This window comes from Ursus arctos, unplaced genomic scaffold, assembly GCF_023065955.2.
Source record: "Ursus arctos isolate Adak ecotype North America unplaced genomic scaffold, UrsArc2.0 scaffold_15, whole genome shotgun sequence".
Lineage (NCBI taxonomy): Eukaryota > Metazoa > Chordata > Mammalia > Carnivora > Ursidae > Ursus > Ursus arctos.
Window position 1 is genome coordinate 39,738,488 of NW_026622819.1, and position 17,126 is coordinate 39,755,613.

The 17,126-nt window shown below is 47.2% G+C and overlaps 1 protein-coding gene across 4 annotated transcripts in view; it reads left to right on the forward strand.

Moving 5' to 3' along the window:
• ABLIM3 (actin binding LIM protein family member 3) overlaps positions 1-17,126 on the forward strand; it is a 107,317-nt gene that overhangs the window by 23,165 nt on the left and 67,026 nt on the right. For all 4 annotated transcript variants that reach the window (XR_008959214.1, XR_008959215.1, XM_026510726.4 and 1 more), the window contains exon 3: positions 13,927-14,064. Coding sequence is in view for 2 of the 4 variants with exons in the window: in XM_026510726.4 (XP_026366511.1) it covers positions 13,927-14,064 (138 nt within the window). In the remaining 2 variants the exon portion in view is untranslated. The remainder of the gene's footprint in view (positions 1-13,926; positions 14,065-17,126) is intronic.

The window sequence follows — 17,126 nt, forward strand, 5'->3', positions numbered from 1 at the left end:
GAGAAAAGTTCTGTTAGCAGACGAAGAGATGAATGGCTGTTGAGCCGGGAACAGACTCCTCTTCCTCTCTTGGAGCACTTTGCCCGCTATTTTCTCTGCCGGAGTGTGTCATGTGATGACAGGGACCTCGCCCACCTCATCCGTTCTTGGGTCCTCAGCTAGATGCTGTGAGTCGTGTTAGATCCGTGAGGTCCAGCATGAAACAGTCCTGGAATGTGTTTAACTTAACTTGATAGCAGATTACGATTTAGAGGGAAAGCTGTGATTAATTAAGACATAAAGTAGTTGACTGCAAGTGACAAAACTGCAACTCAAGATAACTCATATATTTTTTTAGAAAGGGCCTGTGCTATATTGGTTCATATAATTGGGAAGTTCAGAAGTGCCAGTGGCTTCAGGCCCATCTGGATCCACAGACTCAAGTGATGGAGTCAGGAACCTGTTCATTCTTCTTCCATCTCTAGTAGGCTCTCCCAACGTGGGGGGGAGGGGGGCGGGCAAGACGGCAGCAGGAGCCCCAGACCACCTCCTCCCATCTTAGCCGCCCAGATGGCTCCTCCAAGAGCGCCTATAGAAAAGCCCCAGAGATGCCATGGTCACGTGCCTGGCAATCATGTGGAAGAGAACTGGGGTCCTCTGATTGGTCAGGCCCGGGCTACTTTCCGACCCTGTGTTGGAAGAGGGTCAGCCCACCCGAACTCCGCGGAGCGGGTTCCCCACGGGAAAAAGAGGTTGTGTTGCCAGAAGCTGAGCAGATGCTGAGCAGGCAAAACAACAGATGTCCACTACATTTGCGGATGGAAAAAGCTGTTTGCAGGGCATTCTGTATGGGCCAAGTGGTAACTGAGAACTACTTGCTGATACACACAGAAAGTAAACATTTCCCCCTCATCCCCCAGACTGAACAGGTTCAATCTTCAACTTCAAACAATGGTCTGTTTCCTGAAGACAAAAAGCAACTGTTGCCTGTTGATTGGGGGGGGGGGGGGTGGATCTTTGTTTTTACAAAATCTTTTATCTCAAAAGGAAGTGTATTCTTCATCTTTCCTCCTGTCAGATAGTCTTTTTATTCTGTCTCTTTCTTGGTTACTTATCCTGTCTTGACTTCTTCGTCCCAGGTACCATGTTCTCAACAACCTATTATGAAATACAAAATGGTGCCGCCTCCGGTTGTGTTCATTCTCTCTCCTCCCCTTTTCCGTCGGAAATAATTCGCGGCACGTCTGGGTGGCTCGGTGGGTTGAGGCAGGGACTCTTGACTTCCGCTCAGGTCATGATTGCAGGGTCCTAGGATGGAGCCCCACCTTGGGCACTGCGCTTAGTGGGGAGTCTGCTTGAGGCTTTTCTCTCCCTCTCCGTTTGCCCCTCCCCCCACTGGTGTTTTCTCTCTCTTTCTCTCAAATGAACAAATAAATCTTTTTTTTTTTTTTAAAGAAAGAATTCATAAAAATGTTAGCACTCCATTTTTGGACCTCTCTGATTCTCTTACCAAAATCTACCTGAGGCTGTAGAGTTTAGGGACACATTTGCACTCTTCATTCATTTGGCAAGTATGAATGGAGTGCTTACTAGTCCCAGGGACTGGGTGTAGCTTTAAAGCTACTCCATCCTGGAATTTCCTTTGGAGTGGGAGATGTATTTACTTTAGTTTTACATCTCCGCAATATGAGCTTCGTTTGGGTATCATTACTGCTGCTACTATTATCACGATCATCATCATGACAGCAGGCTTTGGCTCAGTACTTGCAACGTTCCAGATGGTGGGGCAAAAAGCACTTCCAGGAAGAAAGGCACTGTGTTGGGGCGCCTGGGTGGCTCAGTCAGTTAAGCATCTGCCTTCAGCTCAGCTACCTCCCAACATCCTGGGATCAAGCCCTGCATCGGGCTCTGTGCTCAGCAGGGCGTCTGCGTCTCCCTTTCCCTCTCTGCCTGCTTGCGCTCTGTTTTTCTCAAATGAAAAAATACAATATTTTAAAAAAGAAAAGAGGGGCGCCTGGGTGGCACAGCGGTTAAGCGTCTGCCTCCAGCTCAGGGCATGATCCCCGCGTTGTGGGATCGAGCCCCACATCAGGCTCCTCTGCTATGAGCCTGCTTCTTCCTCTCCCACTCCCCCTGCTTGTGTTCCCTCTCTCGCTGGCTGTCTCTATCTCTGTCTAATAAATAAATAAAATCTTTAAAAAAAAAGAAAAAAAGAAAAAAGAAAAGAAAGGCACCTGTGTACACCACTTCTGCTCCACTCAGAAATTCTGAGAGGCAAGTATATTATTCCCATTTCACGGATCAGGAAGCTAAGGCTCAGTGACATGGCGCTCAGCTTAATCTCATACCGCCTGCAAGAGCAAGCCTGGATTTGAACCCAGATTTGACAGGTTTCGTAACCGGTTCTCTCTCCAGCTCACAGAAGCTACTCCAGAAATGTCGTGTATAGCAACGAAAATTTGCTGCTGTGTTGCTGTGAGGGTTAAGGTTCTGATCTACCACCTTGGGTGTGGCCGGCAGGGTGTGGCCTTTGAGTTGTGGGTCCTATAGTGAGGGTAAATGTGCAAGGGACCACTCCATCCTAATTCCTCTTGTGACCCTGGCAGACATCTATGAGGCTACATCCATTTGTCCCCAACCTTTTTGTCCACAGTTTCAGATGCATCTCTCTGAAGGCCCGTGGGCCTTGGTCTCCTCATTGACAGAACTGTGAGGCTTGTTGTAAGATGAGATGTCCAACAGAACTTTGTGCACCAGTGAAAATGCTCTGTTTCTGTGCGATCCAATACAAATGCCATAGGCCACGTCTGGCCATTTAGTACTTTAAATGTGGCTAGTGTGACTGAGAAATGGGATTTTTTATTTTACTTAATTTTAATTTGAATAGCCACATGTAAAGAATGATTACCATATGGGACAGTGCAAACCTAGAATGATCTTTATCATTCTTTTCACTTCTGATCTTACACATATTATTGGGTTGCGGACAACATTTTTAATGAAATGGCACGAGGTATTGGAAGGAAATAGAGAATGATAAAATAGGACATACCACATGCGCTAAAAATAAGTTTAGTTTGTCAACCTTTGTTTCACATATTTGTGTCCTGGGTCACTTTGCAAAATTAATTTGGTCTAGCAGCTCATGGTCAAAAAAAAAAAAAAATGGAAACCTTTGCCTGTCCCTGAGTAATGTCGCAGAGACCTTGAGAGTGACAGGCTTATAGGGTGCGCCTTTATCCAGCCTGGGGCTCTGCAAGACCTCATTTTAGGAATATTCTGTCCTTGCACATCCTACAGGCATGCGGTGAGCATGTGATTTCTCGATGGTGATTGGAGGTGACTTTGTGGTCATCTATCTGGCTGGCTGCACACATCCCAACCTGGTGGCCCACAGGCAGAATATACCCCCACAGATAAGCCTTTTGGGGACCTGAACATGTTTTTGCAGGACAACAACCCCCTGGGGCCCAGCAGCTTCTTCTCCTTAGGTGAGCCTGTCTCCTTGGTTTGGTCCCCTCGGATTGATGTTACACTGACAGCACCTGCCTAGCCCTTGAAGGCCTTTTGTGTTGCAACCTCATTTAATATGCATAGAATTTTGGATCTGAAAGGAAACTGAGAGACCCAAGAATGCAAGCCTTTTCCTTTTTAGATGGGAAAACAGTGACCCAGAAATGGGGTGTGTCCTGCCTGAGGCCTCACACAAAATAACCGCTTCCCCCTCTCAAAGAACCAGGCATTCACAGAAATCTCAGTGGGACAGAGGAGGAAGGGAGGGAGGGAAGAAAGGGAGAAGAAGAGAGGGAGAGAGAAAGAAAGAAGGAGGGAGGGAGAAGATGGGACACAGTGGGATGGTGGTGAGCCAACCTCTCAGCCTGGGGAAAGGCGGACCTGACTGACGGCTCAGATTGGGGGTTGGGGGGATGCTGTTGTGGACTAATCGTGCTGTAGGTGAATGGGTGGTGGCAAAGGTCATCCAAGAGAGCCCTATAGAACTTGGAGCCATGGGACAAGCACTTTGGACACCAAAGGGGGGCCCTGGGGGACCTCTGCCCTCCAAGCACTGAGGCTGCTTAGAACAGCTTTGAGAATTCCCCAACTTGTGTCACTTGTACCTCATTTTGGCCTCATCTCAGGGAAACCATCCTGAGCTGAAGCAAGAGCATTTCCCTGCTGGTCCTGTGCGTGGCCAGCATGGGGGGGGGGGGGGGCGCTGAGCAGATTTCTCCCCTCTCTGAGCCTCAGGGCTGCATCTGTCAAGGTGTGAAAGTGGCTGAGCTGGAGCAGAGGGTGCCCTGGGGGCCAGCTTGGAGAGAGGGGGAGTCCTAAGGAGGTCCATGTCAGGCCCTACACCTCTTCAATTACAGAAGCTCCGTGGGCCAGGCGGGGACCACAACGCCAGTGCCTTCAAGTGCCTGGCAGTGTGGGAGAGAAGTTGGCCAGGGGAGGGGCAAAAAGGAAGAGATAGGAACCATGGTGATCTGGAAGGATTTAGAAACAAACACCAAGCTTCCCAGGTAAAGCTTGTCTGGGAGCCGCATGCAGCACAAGCAGCCCCAGGTCTAGGGGATGTCCCCGAATGGCTGCCAGGTCACCGGATGTTTGCATTCCACGCATGGTTTACAATGGAATTAGTACAACCTGGAGGCCATTGCATCATTTCAAGGAAGTGTCTGAAGCTTAAAAAAAAAAAAAAACCACACACACAGAAAGGAAAAAGAAAAAGAAACCTCTCGACTAGATGTTTTCTATATATGCCTTCTGCTCTGATGTTAAAACCCATAAGTCAAGGGGAGCCTGGGTGACAGCTGATGTTTCTTGCACTTCTCAGCAGTATCTCAGAGCCTGATGGCCTGCCAGCCTCAGGAAGCAAACATTGTAGAAGTATTCAGACCTCTGGCTCAGAGGCCAAGGGACTGAGTCACTCAGAGCACGAAGACAATCGCTGGCTTCCTGGAGTTCCTCTACTTCCAACATGGCTTCCAGGACCTCAGACGAAACCCAAATTGTATTTTCAGATAAGCTGTAGAGATGCTGGAAAGGGTGCCTCAAGGCTGCAGTGCAAGGCAGCCCCGTGCTGCCTGCGGGCGATGCTTGGGCAGATCCCCTTCCTTCCCTTGGGATACACTGGGCAGAAGGAAGCCTGGGTGGGAATGCCTGCTGGGAGAGAAAATCAAGCCTCTTCTAGATCTACAGTGCCTGTCTGAACCCTAGCTCCAACATTTACATGGGGTGTGACTTCAGGCAAATTAATGAACCTCTCTGTGCCTCAGATTGCCTGTAGATAAAAGAGGGATCCTATGGTCTGTGTCTCCTGGAGCTGAGAGAATTCAATGAGATGGCAGGTATGAAGCCCTTAGCAAGAGGCCTGGCACAAAGTAATTGCCCAATTCATGTTAGCGTTTGGCTCTTCTTACAGCCGCTCAGTGTCCCTGAATGGGGGCTTGGTAAAGGTAGTGAGGAACAGAGTCAGCAGTGACAAGGGACTTGGTGTGGATAGATAGGAGGCACCCCAAAAAATGCCAGACACGCTAGGCATTTTCCCCTTCTCCATTAGGTCTCAACTAACCCTCAGCCGTTCGTACCCAGCTCTCTAGATCAGATTTTTATTAGATCAGATTTTTAAAACCCCATGCCCCAGCGTAGCAAGATGGTCTTCTTGAAATATTAACTGGTATTTCCTTCAGCCACGCGTCTTGCTCCTTCCCCCTCTATTCAGGGAAGGAGGCCTCAGGGCCAGGAGGGGCAGCAGACGGCAGAGACAAAAGAGGTCTTTTCCTGGCTTTTGAGTTTCAAGTCTGTGCCCTCAGAACAGGAAGGATCCATTACAAAGCTAAATATTCTAGAGAGAGTGTAAATTAGAGAGGGCAGAAAGGGCTCCTTTACCCCCAGCTAACAAAAATGATTCCCTGGCCCAGAGGTGGGGAGGAGAATCTCAGGGAAAGAAATGAGAACACAGATCTATTTGAGTCCTTAGAAAAGAGGCCCGTGCGGCCCTGCTGGGCTGAGCCCTGGACCAGACCCCCAGTGAAAAGCAGGATGGGGGGTACACACTGGCTGCAACTTAGTTTCTGCTTATCTTGAAATAGGAACCACGCTGACTGATGAGAACTGAGGGCTTTTTGGTTTTTTTCTTTTTTAATCTTAAAGTGTTTTATTGAATTCAATCAGAAATAGACGGGACTTTTTTCTTCTTCTTTTTTTTTTTTTTACAATCATAAGATTCACATAGAAATAGGTGGAAAGTTAATTCTCTGACTTCGTATCTGGACCAGCTTTCTGAATTTACCGAATCCGTAACAAATACACAGTTTCCATTTTAGCGAGTGACTTCCCCAACCAGTGGTGGGCTGCAGGTCAGGCCTCCTCGCCCGGCCCCCGTCATGCTAAGGGCCCAGGTGGGCCTAGCAGGTCTGTCTACTGGAGCCGTCGCGCAGCCCTGGCTGTCAGGCAAGAGCCGTCTGTCTGGCCAAGAGCGTGCCGTTCAGACACATGTCCTGACAGCGTGCTTCAGAAGAAGGCGGTGCGAGCCGTGTTGCCAGCTACACTCATGACGGTGCAGCGTGCTGCCCGGCCTGGCAGAGAGAGGCTGGGGGGAGCGTCTGTGGCGGCGAGGTGTATACAGCAGCGTCTCGGGGGGACTGACTGTGTTCCTGACGTTACTGACCTGCTGCCACGGGCACGTGTGGCCAGGCCGGGCTATCTGGGCAGGGACCCGGGGATTCCCAGGGCGCTCCTGCCTCTGCCCTGCGACAGCCACCAGCCCCTGCGGAGCCCCCCGCGCACACCTGTCAGGCCGTGCAGGTGGCCATCCCCTAGCCCGGGGACAGCCATCACGGCTTCTTCACCCTCATCCTCGGCCACAAATGCGCAATTACTGTGCCCGGTTTCCTGGTCTGTACCCTGCAAACATTATTCTTCAATCTGTGTGAAATTCATGTACGTGTCTTTTAAATCAGCCGGCTAATGGATGGATGATTACTGTGGGGGGAATAATCAGAAACCCCTGGTAGCCTCCCCCAAGGCCACCCCCTCCCCAGAGGGAACCTCTCTTGGCACTTTTGCGTGGCAGGCAGCAGAACTTCGTGGTGAGAGCTGCCTAGGTTCAGGTCCTCCTTTTGCCATTTACTAATGGTATGGCCCTGGGCAAGTGACCTCAGTTCTTTGGGCCTCAGTTTCCCCATCTGTAAAATAGGGATAATAATATCACCCCCTCCTGAATGATGAGAACTCCGTGAGATGGCATATGTACATTGCTGAGCCCAGTTCCTGACAGTAACCACTCTGCAAATGCTATCTCTTATCCTTCCAGGCCTTTCCTTGGGCATTTCCCCCTGCTATTTCTACATGCGTGGCTTCATTCCGAGCTGCCTCCTTATGCTTCTTCATCTTGGACCGCTGACCACCCCTCCCCCCACCCCAGGCCACCTAGGCTAATGCTAAGCCTCAGCATGACTCCAGATTTATGGAAATGTGTTCTTGGGTGAAGTCTCTCCCCCATCTTTCTGTGACCCGTGGGCCACGCTGCAGGTCACTCCTTTATCCTATTATCCTACAACACACACCCTCAGACACTGACGCGGGCAAGCCTAAGTTCTCTCCCTCTCCCTCTGGGCCTCAGCCTTCTCATTTGCTAAGTGAAACCAGGGGACTCATCTCATTCATTCTCGTATTCATCCATCGAGTACTCGTGGAGCACTTACAGACCTGGCACGACGGTGCAGAGGCAGACAGGGCACATGTGGTCCCTGCCCTCGAGAGGCTCACAATCTCTGTATTAGGTACCCTCCCAGTCCAGGGAGCTCTGATGGGTTCCAGGGATTCGCATGATGAACACAGATGTAATGACACAATGAGATGACACACGTGGGGCCCTTAGGGGTTACAAAAGCAGCTCTCACGGTCTCCCTGGCAGAGTTTTCAGAAAACAAATCACTCACCTATTCTAAGTATGCACACACAACTGACACGCCGACACATCCCCCTAGAAACAGCAGATGTGCCCAAAATACACCGCCCCAGGAAAACATAGATCATAGCCTCTGTTTCCCACAACAGGAAACACCCAATTCACACATTCCTCTGCAGGATACATCCAAAGCGTGTCAGCCACCCACCTCTGCAGCCCACAGAAACCCATAAACAGAAAGCTCAGAGAGGGGGGAGAAAGCAGAGGTTGCTTTAAGGTGGTGAACAGGCTGCAGCCGGAGCTTCTCTTCCTGAGCGGCAACAGGGAGGGAAAACCAGAAAACCTTTGCCCAAGTTGGACTGGTCCCAAAATGGATTTGACAACATTTGAGCCAAAGTCAGGGGCAAGTGGCAGGGGGCAATTTAGAACAAATTCTTACATTGATTTGGAGATGGGGGTGCGTGACTTTAGAGATCCTTTAATATTCATTATTGCTTATATTTATTAAGCCCAAGCAGTGTCCTAAATGCTTTTATATAACTTAAGTGATTTAATACTAACAGATGACCTGAGTGGTTCCAGGTGTCATCGTGCCCTTCACTTGTTCAAGGTCACACAGCCGGCAGGCAGCAGAGCTAGAATACAAACTCAGCCCTCCTGACTCCAGCACCCACACCCTGAACCCCTGTGCCTTGTGCCTCTCAGCGCAGGGATCCCATGTCACTGCTGTCTTGCCCAGGAGACGGGATCAGGGGTACAGGCCCCAATTCAACTCCAACACCGAACTCAAGGTCACATGGTAAACGACCAGAGACTCCTCTATACAGACCCCACCTAACTTGTCAGGCACACTGCTCTCTACCCATGAAATGCCTGGATCCACAGTCAGGTCTCCTCCTCGGTACTTAGGAAATACCTGTGAACACACTCGGGGTACTTTGGGCCCTAATGAAGCCGTGAGGAGCCGATGTGTGACAGCTGCGGCAGCCCCGGCCGCTCCCCGGGGCCCGGGGCAGTGGCAAGCTCATTTTGGAACTGGTTGATTCTCTCTGCTTGATGTTTCACTGTTCCAGCAGAAGCTCCACTGTTTTTATGACACTTCCAGCCATTTTTCACAGCTGTTGTGCTGTCTTCAAGTCAGCTCTGTCACTTTTAATTATACCCCAGGATAGCACAGGTGCGTCTACCTTCGTAGGACGTTTTAAAGAGGACTCGATGAGAATGGAGGGACCTCTTTTTCTCCAAGGTCAGGCCACCCTCAGGGGAGGAAGGACCAACGGTGCAGGTGCCACATCGGTAAGGAGAACACAACTCAGGTCATGTTGTCTGTGAGAGGGGAAGCCTGCCACTCTCTGCTTTGAAAGGAGACTCATCTAATGACAGCACTGGTCCGTTTAAGAGGGAGACCAGTTCGTGCAGAGAAGGGAAGAGTGTGGAGGGAAGAAGAGGCACAGAAAAGGTCACACAGAGCCAGGACCCGCTTTGAATTGGGGGGGGGGGATTTTTGTAAATCATTTTGTCCAGTCTCCTCAGTGACTGCGGAGGGAGGATGTGCTCAAGACCGTAATACCAGGTAACAGCAGAGAGGGAACTGGAACCCAGGCCACCGGGCCTTGTCGTTGAGAAACTCCCGAGACAGGAACACCAGCCAGCCGGAGGGAGGGAGGGAGAGAAGCAGGGGGAGGAATTGGGTGTTGAACTTATTTCTTGCTCATTGGACTCGCATGTTCGTTTTCACCTACCGGGAGGCCAGCCACCCCACCCCTCGGATTTGCTGTTGTGCTCCAACCCTTTTAAATGCTCTGTGTCACCTTTGGGAAGAGCTTTCCTTGCAAATGTAGTCGTGGAATTAAGTTGTATCTTCCCATAGAACTGAAGATCTGCCGTGTGTCTATTTCAGACCCTCCATTTTTCATCTCAGCGGCACTGACCAGCTGATTTTCTGTCTTAAAAAAGTATACTGACAGCCACTGCCAACTGACTTCTTTGCTTCCATTCTTGGAAAAATTAAGGTGGTTCAGTCTCGCAGTACGGGAGTTCCTATTGCAAACTGCTTTTGAGCACGACTTTAAAACTCTTCAAGATGAAAAGGGATAATTTAAGTCTGAGGTGGTATTCCTGAATTAATTTGTACATGTTATTTTTATATAAATAGGATTCAACCAGACTTAATTTCTCGCTCCCCCAATCTCAATGCCTGGTGTTCCGTTTGTGGATTTATAAAGTTGTAACGTCCAATAATGGTACCACTAGGCACACGTGGCTATTTAAATGTAAATTTATATTAATTAAAATGAGATAAAATTAAAAATTCAGTACCTCAGTCACGCTAGCCCTATTTCAAGTGCCCAACAGCCACCTAGGGCTAGCAATTATTATATTGGCCAGTGTAAATATAGAACATTTCTAGACTCAGGAATCTATTGGACGGCATTCCCTTACAGACTAGGACCTGGGAATGTCTCTCTTAGGCGCCCTTTACTGGCCAAATAGCATTTAAACAGAAGCCAGAGTTTCCCTGCATGCATTTTAGAAACGTATCACATGATCCAGGTCTCTAAACTTGGTAACTTTATGGATTATTTCACAAGTCAGCAGAGCTAACATCCTTTGAGGCTCATGGCTGCTGTAAAATGTTGCCGTCAAGGATAGGCAGTTCAGAATTCAAGTACAAGTCAATTTGAAATTCGAAAGACATTTTGTACATAAGACAAATGTTGTAAATCATGTGACTGGTTTCTAGTACTTTCTGAGATAAAAATTCGTAGAAAAAATAACCAGCAGAAAATCAACAATAAAATTTCAATGTTTGGGGGGGTGTTTAGAGATTGGTGGGAAGACATAGCACCTTCCACACACACCTACATACACAGAGTGTGGTTTGCTTATGTCGTTGACTTAGTTACTCAAGGATACAGAATCTTGTTGGAAATGAGGAGGCTTACAGGGCAAGAGCAGATATGGCATATCTCAGCCTAGCTTCCCTTGACCCCTAGAGTTCCTGTTGGCACTATCTAGATAAGGAAAGGTCTCCGCACATCTGTAAGCTCAAATCTTGCTACACTGCTGCCCTTTTATAATCACAGTTTACATCAGCAATCTGGAAGAACTCACGCGAACGATGCCTGCATTTCTATTTATGGGATTATTTACAAACATCAGACATTTGTGGGTTTCCAGCCACGGTCAGCAGCACCGGAGCAGCACCCTCAGCCTGAGGGAAGCAGGGGGGCCCATCCCTAACTCTGCCCCCAGAAAACCCACTTTCCTAATCTATCCCCTCACTTGGATTTTTACACCTTTTTATCTGAGTGGTGCAAAGACTGAGTCTTGACTGAAGGCCATGTTCACAAATCAATTTCCCCAGAAAATCAAATCAGGGGAAACTCTGATTGATCTTGGAAGCTGGTTCTTGAGCACTAGGGCGGGTTACATTAGAAGAGGTAAATGAGAATTCGTGCAGCGATTCCAGATGGACTTTTGGATTCTTTTGAGACTTCTCATCACTGTTGGTGATGATTATCCTGTTAGTACCTACTTGACTTTCAGACTGACAGCTTTGTCTCCCTCCACAATCATGGATTACTACACCACTCTGATAAACGGGATCTACACTCTTCTCACCGAATGGTGGGCGAGGGAAGAGTGAGATATTTTCCAGGGATGGTGAACACGAATCAGAGACAGAAGAGGAGATGGGATGAATGGTTATGGACATTCTGGGGTTGGGGAAGGATTGCTCCAAGCTGTGGGGCGGGTGTGATGATGATGGTACCAGTGAGCATTTGTGGAACATTTCATGCACTTTTCGAAATGCTTTACGTGTATTAACCCATTCAGTGAGTTAATTAAATGATTTCGTTAACTAGCTAACTCACTTAAATTTTGTCTTAAATTTAAGACAGGAGAAAAGTTGAATAAGGGGCAGGGACTCCTCGAGACAAAGATTGTCAGAACGGTGTTATTCTCTCGCCTCAGACAGCGAAGTTGTCAGACGCAACACTTTCAGGGCTCAGTAACCAGCTTTTTGCCCTACAGTGCACTGGTGATTCAGGAGACCAGTAAGTGGAAGATAATTGAAAGTCCATGGCACCTGGGTGGCCCAGTCAGTTAAGCGTCTGCCTTCAGCTCAGGTCATGATCTCAGGGTCCTGGGATCGAGTTCTGCATTGGGATCCCTGCTCTGCAGGGAGTCTGCTTCTCCCTCTACCCCCCCCCCCCACTCATTCTCTCAATCTCTCTCTATCGCTGTCTCTCTCAAATAAATAAGATCTTATTTAAAAAAAAAAAAAAAAAAGGAAGTCATGCTTTTCCGTTACTTGACTTTAAAAGGAGGAAGGCAGCTGAGATCAGTTATGGAGGCCATCTTTGAGAATCTGAAGAGAGCTGTAGGATAATGTACATAACACCAAATTTTATATTTAATTAGAAATATCGGATCCCAGGTGTATCCATCAGGATATGCTGCAGTAATAAGGCCATGACAACAAAAATTCCTCCTTGCTCACCATAGATGTTCGTCCTGGGCTAGCCTTGGAGCTGCGCTCCAGGACTCCATCAGGGCACCAAGCTGATGCATCCTGCACACCATCTGGGCTATCGCTGGTTGCTGCGTTATGGAAAGGGCAATATGGCAGATCACAAACTGTCTCCAGTTGAAAGTGAGACACACAATTTCCATTCACATTTCCTTGCCAAGCAAGACATCATGTGCCATCCTTCATTGTGCCTAGAATAAAAGATTCAAATTTCAGTGAACAGCCATTAACAACTCACACACTAGGTCAAGAAGCCCTGAATTGAGTATTCTCTAAGTTCCTTTGCAGTTGAAGGTTCATGTGAGTCCAGATTAATTTGTAATATGCTTATTCAAAATTTAGGCAGTAAGCCTACGTGTCTAAATGGTAGGCATCGATTCCCCTCCAATCAGGTGGTCATCTTTATAGCCAGGACAAGAGTGAGCCTTCTCCTAATAGGGTATGAGCAAAAGATTTTGGACTGTTGCTTCAACTTTGAGAATTGAGGAATTGAGGAGTTCTCTCCCGATCCCCCTAGGGGCTTCTTACGAGAGAGAAGATTTGGTTCCTCACTGGCACAGTTATCCCAGTAGCTTATACACAATGAGGTTGGACCAGACAGCTGTCGATATCCCTTCCAACCCTCAGGTTTTTTTTTAATTCTTAGCAGGTAGCTACTATTATTAAATACCAGATGACCAGATTTTAGAGTGGTCAAGCAAAGTATCTCTCAGGGACAGGAGATCTGGAAAAGTAGTCGTGAGAAAGTCTGGGCAAGAGAATAATAGACCTACAGGCTAGGAGAGCTCTATAGTATCGTCAAATGCCCAACCTCCATTGACTTCAGCCCCTTCATAATCTCTACCAGATTTTTTTTTAATTATATGCTTTTAACATTTTCTCAGTGCTATGGAAAGTGCCATTCAAAGGCAGGTTTAAGATGCGTCCCCTCACCAACCTCCTTCCAACTAAAGTGCCTTCCCTTTATGCCTCTTTTGTACAAAGCCTGTGCTACCATCAACCACCCTCATTTTATAGATGTCAAAACTAGAGGCCCAGAGAGGGGATGTCACTTGCTTTGCTCAAAGCCAGTTGGAGGCAGGGCCAGTCTCCCATTTCTTTGAGACCCATGTCAACTGCAAGAACCAAATTCTCCCTGAGAAGTTTGGGACCTGGTTTTGATCCAGAAGTCACCCAAGAAATAGTATTTCTGGATCATTTACCTTGAAATACTCTACTTCTTCTTTTACTTTTCTTCTTCCTTGAATTTGGCCTCTATTGTGGTGAGGAAAGATGACGCTCACTCGTAAGTGTCTGCCTGCTTCGGGGGATTTGTAGACTCACGTCTCAGTGATGTCTTACCTGGCATATGCAGCCTGGGAATGTATTCAAGGTACTTGGTTAATGACTTGCACGCTTTCTGCTTTTTCTCCTGGTTAGGAGCGTGATACTGTCTTACAGCAGAGTTTGTGAAGAGGAAAGGCCTTCTGGATAGTGATCTCTTTGTTTCTTTCTACAGTTCCTTATCAGCAGAATCCTTACAATCCCCGAGGCAGCTCCAGCGTCATCCAGTGCTACCGATGTGGAGACACCTGCAAAGGGGAAGTGGTCCGTGTCCACAATAACCATTTCCACATCAGATGCTTCACCTGTCAAGGTAGGAGGCCCGGACCCCCAACTCCCTGGTCAGATCGCAGGCCCTGGTTTCACCCCCAGGACGTGCCACAGGGGCAGGCAGAAGAAACACAGGCAGTCGAGATACCTCTCCAAGCCTAAAGAAACTTTCCTTGAGCCTTTATGAGAACTCTCCCTTAGGCAGTTTAGAGTGAAGAGGGAGGGAAGAGTCGGTCGTGGGGGAAGGAGGGCACCTGGTGACCTCAGCATGGTAGCGCTGACCCAGAAGGAAAAAAGCAACCCTGCAAGCTTAGCCTACACATCTGGAAAGACTCTTGTCTTGTGCCTATAAACCAATTTGAGAATGAATGGAAGAGCGTGGCTCTGAGATGAGCACCTATTCTATGACCGTGTGGCAGTCCTCAAAGCTTAAGTTTAACAAGGGAGAAGGTACATTATGACTTCACTAAGGTCTGTAACTTGGGAGCAGATGGATGTTGAGTTATCTCTGGACTCTTAAAGAAGCAGGATAGCTAACAGCAGGAAGAAAGAAGGACTCCGCTGAAAGAGCCCAGGGAGACTTCTGGCCCAAGCTGGGCTGCCCTCCCTCCCGCATGGTCCCTGACATATGCCTCTCCAGCCTCCACTTCTTGAACTCCTCGTCCAGACCTTCTGTTCCACAGAGCAGCCATTCCGAGGTTGGATGGGGTTAGGAAATGCTTGACCCCCAAACCAGTAACTTCGCCCTGTTGGTTCTAGCTTTGTTCTCATGAGGTTTGATGAATACTTCATGCATGCTGTTCCCTGCGGCTGCCGTCCGCACCTTGCAGCCAGGTCTCCCCAGGCCTGATTACACTGTAGGTCCTTACCTTGAGCCTCACCTGAAAGGATTCCAACTTGTATCATCTTGGAGTCTTCTTCCTTGATCCATGCTGGTTTGTCACTATCATTCTTGAAGCATAGTGTCCAGAACAGACCACGGTTCTCAAGGTCTGCCAAATACGGCGTGGGCACCATTTCCATTAATATGATCGGTGTTGAACTGACCTCCCGAGGAGCCACTCCATGGCATTGACGTATATTGAATTTAAGGTCCATTAAAACCTCAGATGTTTTCATTTTAGTAACTGCTTCCTGCCTCAGTCTCGTGTGTCTGAGATTGACTTCCCCTGCCACTGGGAAAAATTCTGGATTTCTTCCTCAGGATCTCACTAGACTCTGCACTGAGCAAATAAATTACGTAGTCATATTCCCTAATTTTTTAATGGAAGCGTATATGGAATATATTTTAATTGATGTGATTTAAATTCTATATTGAGACTTGGCAAACCCCTTTAGTGTGAGCTGACCTGCAAAAGTGTCTTGGCGAGTGACAATTTTTACATCCCTACAAGTTAGGGCAGGACAAAGCGTAAAAACAATAAAATTGTTCGAAGGAGTTTTGAGCTACGGCTTTGCAATTGCATTCTTAAGAAAGTATATTCATTACCTTTTGTTAGACCAAAATTTAATAGTTTAAAATAACTTTTGTATTTAGCTTGTGATTCTCTGGGTTGGCCGGGCAGTTCTCCCAGTCTGAGCTGGCTCTCCTTGTCTCCACTCGCCTCATCGTGCTGCTCTCGGTGGCCCAGCTGCCAGTGGTTGGCAGGCTGTCGAGCCGAGTGCCTGCATATGGCTTCTCATCCTCCAGCAGCCTGGCTTGGATTCATTTACATGATGGTCTCAAGTACAGCAAGAGAGCAAGCTTCAAAAAGCAAGACGTTTTTAAGCCTCAGTTTATGTCATCCTTGCTAACGTCCCATTGGCCCAAATGAGTCAAGTGGCCAACCCAGGTTCCAGATCATAGAAAAATAAACTTTGCCTTTGGTGGGAGGATTTGCAGATGGCAAGGGTGCAAATGCAGAGAAAGGAAGGACTTGGCCATTTTGACCATCAACCACAGGGAAGTTGTAGAATATCTTTCCGTGGAGATTTTAAGGGAAAAAAAATAGATTTACTTTTCTGACTATTTTCAATGCCAACTTGCTTAGAAGTGAAATAAATGAGAGAATTTTTGTTTCCAGCAGTAACCAGTTATAGTGATCCTACATAGCCTCGTTTGAAAAAGTTAAAATCTCTATGAATTTTTCTTACAATTCTTTTACCATGCACTACTGTGCTGACATGACATGAAAGAATGAGCCGAGGTGAAAAACAAAAATAAAGGCAGAAATCCTCGTGTGCCTGCCAATGCCAGAGTTAGTCCTGATGGTTTATACTAAACCTCGGAGACCTCGAGCTTTTGTCTTGATGGCTGTAGCGATCGTGGAGACATAGGAAGGGAGGCGAGAGCCCGGTCTAAGTAGGAATCTAATTGGAGACCTCTGAGTAAAGCTGAGATTTTCCCCTATGATAATCTTACTTTCAAAGTATGGATGGATGAGAAATAAACTGGAGAAGGAGACAGCAATGAAATTTGTCTGTACCAACTTTGGCACTGGGCAGAGGAGAATAAAACTTGTATCAAAATGTCTACCTATAACCCACCCTTAACGTGGATTCGTGTTCTATATTCATGCCGTATATTTGGCATAAATTTTCAAGAAGTGAAACAGAATTTAAAAGAAAGTCGTTCCACACTTGGCAAATGGCAGAAACAAGCGATATTCCTCTTTGGAGGAACTCAGCTTTACCCCAGACCTCAAAGAACTCCCACAGGTAACATAATTAGCAAAATGAGTAACTCGCAGTCAAAAATGCACAAATCATAATGGAGGGAGAGCCAACAGAAACAGTGAAGAGGAGAATCAGAACCTCAGAGACTTCATACATTGGTATTTTCTGACATTATATAATGACTACATACAATACATTTAAATAGGTAAGAAGAGCCATTTAAAATAAAGAGTGAGAAACAACGCACTATAACAAATAGCACAGCAGATTTGAAAAAGAAACAAACCTTAGAAATTAAAATACACAATATTTGAAATTTAAAAGTCAGTGTATGGATTATAGAGCAGATTAGATGTTGCTGAAGAGAGAATTACTGTAGGATTTAGCCAAGAAAAAAGGTATATACATGTAGTCCAGAAATATAAGAAGGTGGTAAAAATAAAAGAGAAG